General features: G+C 32.3%; 1 protein-coding gene across 1 annotated transcript; it reads right to left on the reverse strand.

Moving 5' to 3' along the window:
* Positions 1-3,170: 3,170 nt before the first annotated feature.
* LOC131609967 (uncharacterized) lies at positions 3,171-8,310 on the reverse strand. Its single transcript, XM_058881812.1, has 10 exons — positions 7,945-8,310; positions 6,971-7,456; positions 6,216-6,878; positions 5,343-6,130; positions 5,147-5,231; positions 4,147-4,266; positions 4,011-4,031; positions 3,770-3,828; positions 3,538-3,628; positions 3,171-3,434 (listed from the first exon to the last, which is right to left on the reverse strand). Exons 1-4 carry the CDS (start codon positions 8,308-8,310, stop codon positions 5,399-5,401), a joined length of 2,247 nt encoding a protein of 748 aa, XP_058737795.1. The 3' UTR covers positions 3,171-3,434; positions 3,538-3,628; positions 3,770-3,828; positions 4,011-4,031; positions 4,147-4,266; positions 5,147-5,231; positions 5,343-5,398.
* Positions 8,311-9,455: the final 1,145 nt, after the last annotated feature.

The raw sequence follows: 9,455 nt of genomic DNA on the forward strand, positions 1-9,455 counted from the left end.
CCATATTAAAATCCAATTGCATATATGCGTTTGTTATGATATACTGATCGTTTTTGGAGCTTTAATTGCGTTTCTATGCTGTTATGAATCTTCCACATTGTTAGGTTTTGAAAGCTTCAAATAGGTTTTTTGTACAGGTAAACATAGGTCCAATTGAGGCTATGGTTGTCTTCGTGAAGGTTAGACGAACGTTACAATAGCCTCGCGAAATATTTTTGGTGTTGTTTGCTCGTATTCGTGAAACACGGGTTCTAGCCATGGAGGCATGCCGTCACTAAAAGTCGTTACAGACCTAAGACGACGGAAGGAGGGAAGAAGATGGAATCGTGTCATCACGTGAGTGGCCCATTCAAACAGAAGCGCGTGCGCGCTTGTTTGGGATCTCCTAGGATCCAGTGCCACACATCCACGCTGGCTCATGATGCATACTCACGTTGGCAGCCCTCAAATCAAGGCTAAACAAGATCCAACGCACCAGAGCTTGAGTACCTACCATGGACCTCCAGAGACCTGCAACACTGGATCACTCACGCTAAGTTCCAATTTTTTTTTTATTGCATAAATTAGTTTTATTTATTTTCTTTTGTTCTTTTTTATTTTATTTGTTTAATAAATTTTATTTTAATTAAAATTCTTTCAACTTTTTTTTTATTATCTAAAAACATTTATTTTCAATAACTTTTATTTCAAATTAATTAATTAATTTAATTTGATTATTAATAATAATTTTTTGGTTATTTGATTTAAATATTTAAATGATTAAATTAATTTAATTGTTTAAATATTTAATTAGGTTAACATTGTTTAATTGATTAAAATACTTATTAGGGTTAGACAATTTAATCGAAAACCTATTTTTGCTGATTTAATTAATTAAGTTGAAAACCAATAATTAATTAATTTGGTTTTTATTTATTTTATTAACCATGGTTAACTTGTGCCCTAAATCAGGGTTTGCGAGGTTTGTCGTTAGATCATTCATGCACTAAAAATTCTTTTCTTTGTGCAACTTTTCAGGGTTACCTCAAGATCCTCCGACTACGTGCCATACCAATCAAAAAGCTAAGTTCTAATTCTTTTTTAAATATCATTTTATTTTCAATTTTTTGCTTTATAGGTTAAATTAGGGTTTACTTCATCTGTTAATGAGTTCCTCCTACACTCACCCCCTCTTTTGCCTTTATTGATTTTCAGGGTTAACCAATCGGTCAAAGCTCGAACCTTCGGTAACCCTAAAACTCATTCCTTTTTAATTTCTTCTTTAATTATTACTTGTGTTAAACTTATTGCCCTGTTGGGGTTTATTTTATTGCTTTTTCCCCCTTTCCCATGGCTTATTTTGTAACTGCTCCTGGTTGTATTGTGTGGCCTTGAAGGCACTTAAAACTGTTATGCATTATATTATTATTGCGTGGTTAGTAATTTAGGGCGTGAAAACTCGAACTGAATTTAGAATAACTAATTTACAAGATAATTATCTGAATTGAATCATGTGATTGTGCACCCACACACCTTTTATGGTAACCCCTTTTGTTGCCTGTTGCCTGTTGCCTTGTTGCCTTTTCAGTGCAGAATAGTCAAGTCCCTCGAATACGAGGACGCCTCAGCAAAAGTTGCCTTTAAGTCCCAATGATACTGCCTTCGGTTCGGTTATATGATCTTGTCCCTCGAAGTTGCCTACGATAATGTGATAGTCCCTTTCGATTATTGTTGAGGTGTCCTCTTGGTTGCCTAATAATGACTATTCTTTTCCTTCCCTTAGACTACCTGCTTTCTCTATGGCAAGGGACAGTCTTATGGCGAACGAACTCTCAATGACCCTTCAACCTCCAAATAAAAGGACTTCCTGCCCTCCTATGGTATGGATAGCCCTGAAAGGCTAAAAGAACTCTTCTACAATGTAAAGGTAATTAGCTCCTAATTGCTTGTTCTGGTTTAAATCCTTTTCTACTCTTTTCTCAAAAATCTTCAAAAAGCTACGCTTATTTACAAGATAAAGTCTTATTTCGTTTCTAAACATTTTCAAACATTTTAAAGTGAGCAAACAATTAAGATCCCATGGAAAACCATGGATGCAAAGGGTGCCTTACACCTTTCCTTTTGTATAAATTACTCCCGAACTCAATCTTTTAAGAGGTTTTTCCGTTTCTTTTAGCCTTTCTATTAATTTGGCTAAAATAAAAGTCGGTGGCGACTCTTGCTTACCGCGACATTTTCAACAAAGTCAGTTCAGCGTATTACACTCACCATTCTTCGTCTATGGCTCTTCTTCCATCTTCTTCTTATTTCCACAAAACTATCTATCATACTTCACCCAAATTCCTTCATCCCTACCTTCGTTTTCTTCAATTCAACCCCCATCACTCTTACTTCACCTTCTTTCAATCCACTGACACTTTCAAAGCAGCACCTAAACCTCAAAACCAGCAACTCCAACCATTTTGTTGTTTCATACAAGTGTTTCACTAAAGAAGAGGAAGATGAAGATGAAGAAGAAGAACACAGCTTTGATGAAGCAGTGACTCTCTTTAATGGTGGAGAGTACTACAAATGTCATGACTACCTTGAATCCCTTTGACACAATGCTGAAGAGCCATCAAGAACATTAATTCATGGCATATTGCAATGTGCTGTTGGGTTTCATCATCTATTCAATCAGGTTTTGAATATTACTCGCGTCTTTTTATTAATTTTCATTTTGTTTAATAGATGACTTTTTTTTGGATTATGTTGATGTGCTGAATTTAGATTTTAGAATCACAAAGGAGCTATGATGGAGTAGGGAGAGGGACTATGTAAACTTGATATCACTTGTTTTAAATTGGATTGGAGCAGGCAACAATGATATTTGTGTTGCAATGGGAGCATCAACCTCAAACAAAATTGTAGGCCATCAGGCCAATGATCTTACAGTTAAGTATGTGTCACCATTCACCAATTCAGCTTCAAGCTCACATATCAAGGCCAAGTTGGTCGAGAGATAGATTTAAAGATTTCTATGAACATGCATCATGTCAGTCAGCTTTATGAAATAATCCAGATCTGGTTGAAATTGGAGAAAATCACCAATATATATGATCAACTGAAATGAAAATTAACCATGGAAGAAAACATAATTAATCAGAATATGATTGCACCATAGGGAGAAATTCAAAGTAATATGTGTATATTCTGTTTCATGAGCAATTAGTCTTAGCAGCCTCTACGCCAATACATGGTATGAATACACTGATAAACACATCATAACATGTCACAGAAGCACATGTACATACATATCATAACATGTCACAGAAGCACATGTACATACATACATACAGGAGAGAGTACGGAACCTGAATATCCTTGTTTCCTGCTCAATAAGCAGTATGATGTTTTATATTTATTTATAGGTCTGGGGAGGTTCGGCAGCGAAAATATAAAAACTGCATCAAAATCTAAAACAGATATTAAGGTAGACATATGTTAGATCTCTTATTATTTTAACATTATGAAGCTACATAGATTTTCTAAGATAAATATCTAAAATTAAAAGGATACAAAAAAATCAAGAAGGACGCATCCTCCTGCATCTACCAGCCATGGTAGATTGGGTCTGATTGTTGACCAATTCAAGCTGCTCACAAGTATGCTGCATAAAATGATAAAGTATATGCTCATTAAATACAAATGATAATTTCACACCTTTGCTGTATTTTCAATTGGCAAAAGTTACTTTGGTGCCAATACTTAAAACAGAGAAGGTAGTATGAATTATGAAGCAGAAGCTTACCTTGCAACATAAGTGGCATTCCCAATTAAAGCAAAGAGAAACATCAAAGGATTCAGGCCCTACAAATCATAAAAGACTTCAAATTCTTCCCTAAGCATGAATAATGCTTCGTGCAACTAGAAATAGAATATCTTTTACTGCTCTCATAAGGGTGAATCTGGTGAAGGGATTTACAGTTGCTAATAATAAACACAAACAGAATTTATAAAGGATCGCAGCGTTAATAGTTAGAGCCTCTGACCTCAGCATGTCCCCTTCTGATCTGCAAAATTGTTGAGATATGCATTAGTACAACGAATAGACTTATATCATGTAACCACATTTTTATGTGTAGTACATACTAAGCTACTGGAAAGTAAATATAAAACATAACTCACATTTAACCAAATTTGAGGCATCCTTCCACTCAAATATCGGAATGTCATTGCCCAACCAAGGAAAGTCCCAATGCTACTGTTTCCTGATGCACCATTTTCCAACAACTGATCCCCACTAACCTGCAGGAATTCATGACAAATACCGCAAAGAATATTTCATTTTATTTTTGCTTTAAAATGATTGAAAGTTCTAACATAAATAAAACAGTCATGAACCAATAATTCCAAAAGATGAAGTCGTTGGTCTTTGTTTAATACACAAATTGCTTTTATCTAACATGCCCCCTAATGCAGGTGATTTGTGCTTGAGGCATGAACTACACATGGAGCCATCCTACCTTATGCCAAAGTTTAACTCTTCTGCATAAGAATGAAGGTAACAAGGATCAAGCTTTGGACAAAGGAGTCAAAGAGGCTGGATATCATCCTAAAGTAACTTAGATTATCTCATAGGATTATATTCTTATCTTGATATCTTAGATTATCCTTTCTGATTAGTTTCCACATTTCATAGTTATCATCACTGTTTGTGTAGGTTACATGGACCAAAGCTTTTCCTCATTAGATGGCATCAAAGCTTTATTCTCAGGAGGTGGTGTAGGTTACATGGATTAGAAGATGTCATAATATTTTGTAGTGGAACATATCTTAGATAGACCGGTTAATTATATATCTCTCTTAATGGTTTGACCTATAGTTTTCTTTGGCCTCCATAATGGTTCTTCCACGAGTCTTCCCCATGCATGAATAAACCAAAGATTACCATTTTCCTATACAGACAGTTATCCTAACTTTATCTCTAATTACTTATTTCTAATCATATCTTGTCTTGCCTACCCCACTCATCCAACATAACATTCTCATAATTACATCAAGCTAAACACTATGAATATTGTAAGCCAATGATCACAGTTAGGATAATTGATTTTAGTCTTAAACATTATAATTGATCCAACAGGTAAGATTAATATAATCAAATGAGAAAAATAATAAACCTTACCTTCCTCTAAACTTTTAATCTCTCATAATAGAATGAAGGGGATGAATGCAAGCTTAGTCACCAAACGCTCTTTTTGGGCTTCATTCTACAATCAAGAATAAAAAGTCACATATTATATAGAGCACTCAAAAGTAAATTTTTATAACTAATCAAGAGTTTAGATCCAAGCCTGACACACTCATACTTATATACTAACCTTATAATTGTGAATTTCAAACTTCACACCAACATTTGCCTTCATTATGATTTACTCTATTCTTTTATAACCTCATTCACATCTGCAACATTGAAGAATTTGACATTGTCCACTAAAATTTTTCGAAGCCTTGGTGTGTATAATATTCCATCAGGCCAAAAGGTTTTCATCTTTGGGCAATTTTGAATGAATAAATCATTCAATTGTGGAATCTCAACATAGGAAGGGTAAGAGCTTCGACAAAAACGTTTGAGGTTGGGCAAGTTTCTTAGTTCAATTCTGGCCAATGATGGGAATATGATCTTCTCAGCCTTCTGTTGTTGTTGTGAACAATTGAGAGAATTAGAATTATTCTCAATGATGTCCTCTATCTCGTCACATTCATACACTCTAATCGAAAACAAACGTGGAAGGCTTGTGGCTATGGAAATATCTAAAAACACATATTTCAAATAATTGCATTTTGTTATATTTATATATTGAACTCTCTGAAAGGCTAAACTCTGACCAAGATTTTTCCAAATGTACTTCAACTTTGGAAGAGAAAACAATTTTATGGTCTCTAACTGGTATAGCATACCATCATCATTCGATTCAAATATCTCTTCTAAGAACTCACATTCTTGAAAGTAGAGAGACTTCGTGTGAGAAATCATGTGCATCATCTTTGATGGGATGAAATTCAATAGCTTGTGATTGTTTACAATACGTAGCTCTGATACTCTTTTGATGTAGTCAACAAGCTCTGCCTCAATATTGCTAAATGTTTCTAATTTTTCCAACTCCACCTGCACACAACATACGAGCACGTGTTGTCGTCTGTATTCAAAATAATTTATAATATTCAAGTTGGGAGACTTCATGTGTGTATACCTTGAATTTCTCTGAATTTAGGAAATAATATATAGTCAAATTAAGGTCACCAAGTGTAAGCATATGAGTCCAATTGCATTGAACTTGATGAAGCTTGGGTGTGCTTACAATAATATTTTCACGGGGAAGTGTTCCCATATTACAACACTCTTGAATTGAGGAGACCATGATGTTGTAGTCATATGTTCCAGAACAAAAACACTTGAGCTTCGGAACTTCATAAAACGCCAACTTCTTTAAATTAGGAAATGTAATTTGAATCTTACTATTGATTTCATCCTCTCCAGTGGCACACAATGGGAGATCATAATCATAATCAATTGAACAAACACGTTCCAAATTAGGAAGACGACCAAGTTTTAACATCTCCAAATTGGGAAATAAATTCTTGAACTTGTTGCCTACTTCAATATTTCCATCTTCCTTTCTTATTATCTCCTCCATAATTTTACAATCCTTGACCATTAGAGTTTCAAGTTTCCCAAGACTTTTAGCCATAGAATGGGAGAACAAACTCTTCAAATTGTGGCAACATGAAACCCCAATATATGTTAGCTTATGGAAGCTTACAATCTCATTGAATGCATTGATATTTATATTTGAGATGTCGAGGAAGTCTCCTTCATAATGCACCACGGACATATTTGATCCTAGTGATTCCACCTACAAAATATTCATAAATGTATTTTCCAAAACGATTAGTGAAATAATTATCAACTAATGATAAAATTTAGATATTCTAAGATGTGACTTACAAATTCTTTAAATCCTCTTATAGTGGAATTGATGTCTCTCTTATGCATATAGTCTATGTGAAGTGAACCAATCTCCATGGTGACCTTCTCAAGCTTTGGTGTATTTGAAAATCCTTGCGAAAAAACATCTACATTGGGACAATCTTCAATTACCACATTTTGCAACGATGGGAAAAAGAAATTATAGGAACTTAGGCAAAAGGCCTTAAGGTTTGGTAGCTTCAAAAGAATTAGATGTTTTAACTTTCCCAACACAATCTTATTTGACGTTACTTCTATCTTTTCTTGAGATACTATTTCTTGCATGTTCTGGCAATTTCGTACTTCTAACTTCTCAAGTTGTTCAAGATTATTCAAGGATGACTGAGAGAACAATATGCTAATTTTGTTGCAAGTTTCTATAAGCAAAGAAGTTAGGTTTGGAAACAAGGATTCATCTATGAATGGATGGCTGCTTATCCTTTTGTGATCATCCACACATCCAACCTACAAAATTAAAATCAAAAAATCATTTTGCTAAATATGCATGCAGTTAGAAGGGTAAATAATTCTACTACCCACCTTGTGTTGTTGTTTGTCTTGGGATTCGTATAATCCAGAAAAATAAAATCTCACAAGATTTGGAAGCTCTTTCAAGTGAAGAACTTCTAGTTGAGTAAAATAGTTTATCATGTCTTGTCTCTCTTCTCTTTTAGCCATGATGGATTTTAACTTGTCACACTTTTCAATTTTGATGGTTTTCAGGTGAGATGAAATTAGGAATTTGAATTTTTCTTCATCAAAAAATATTACATCCAACAAATCACATTTCTCAATGTTTAGTTTCTCAAGAGCACGCATATGACATTTTACTTTCTTGGTATTCATTTCAAAAATGGAATGTATATCATCCTCTAATGTTCGAATTACTGATATTATTTAGGATTAAAGACTAAATGCTCAAGGGTTAAATGTAATGCAAGGAAATTTCATACCTTATTAATTCTCTTATTTGTGGTTCTCTTACGACTGAACTTGGGAAGAAATGGCACACATTCTATAGGGGTCCAAGTAGAAGAGCTTGAATTATCTTCTATATTCAATGAATTTGTGTCTTTGTCTTGATTTGCAGGGATATAGGTTGGTAATAAAGATATCTCTAACATGGGACAACCAACAATCTCAAACGTCCTCAAGGATGGACATTCTATCTCAACAGAGTCTAAATAAACATTCACAAGCTTTGGAAGATTTAAAAGTGATAAATGACATAGTTTACCAAACTCGTTCATTATCACATGTTCTTTGATATTGTCATCCTCTTTATCATCTCTTCCCCAAACCACTATATTCTCGATCATTTCACAATCTCTTACTTCTAACTTCTCAAGATTTGAAATTGCTTTAACAATGACAGAAGTAAATACATATTTCAAAGAGTTGCACTCTGAGATTCTTAGAACTCTTAAATATATATATATATATATATATATATATATATATATATATATATATATATATATATATATATATATATATATATATATATGGTGCCGAAACTCAATAACTACTAACATTTCTAAATTTCATTAACCATAAATTTAAAATTTATAAATTATAAATTTCAGATACGACAAGTAGATTTAAAAGTTATAACAAATGAGTCTAAGCGCACTGATATACAAAATGACACTAAAAATTTAATAATGAGGAAAAGGAATATGCAGTGATACTGTCAACTAATCATAACCATGTATTCAATTAAATTACAATTTAATTAAAAAAAATTAATATGACATGACAAGTGTAACGATTTTGATTGGATGTATGTGTAAAGTTTATTTACACTGTCAGTGCAATACCTTTAAAATATATATATATATATATATATATATATATATATATATATATATATATATATATATATATATATATATATATATATATATATATATATATATATATATATATATATATATATATATATATATATATATATATATATATATATATATCATTACTTATTAAAAAAAAAGAACAATTATAATCATGTGGCCGTGTAGAAAATAAACAAATAAAACATTGACAACAATATGTTATTTTAGTATGAAATAAAGAATGTTAGAAAATCTTACCGGAAGAAGCTCTTTGTGTTTGGAAAAGACGGATGTTGGTTATCACAGTTGTAGACAACTGATATTCAAGAAAAATTACTAATGATTAGATCAAACTGGTCTGTAGTTTAATAATAATAATAATAATAATAATAATAATAATAATAATAATAATAATAAATAATAATAATAATAATAATAATTATTATTATTATTATTATTATTATTATTATTATTATTATTATTATTATTATTATTATTATTATTATTATTATTATTACCAAACACTTACCAATTAGAACAAATACTTCAGAGAAAGTATATATTATAGAACTTTTGAACAAATGATACAACTTAGATGATTAATATAAGAGAAAGGTAAGATGATATAT

This window comes from Vicia villosa, linkage group LG6 (assembly GCF_029867415.1).
Source record: "Vicia villosa cultivar HV-30 ecotype Madison, WI linkage group LG6, Vvil1.0, whole genome shotgun sequence".
Lineage (NCBI taxonomy): Eukaryota > Viridiplantae > Streptophyta > Magnoliopsida > Fabales > Fabaceae > Vicia > Vicia villosa.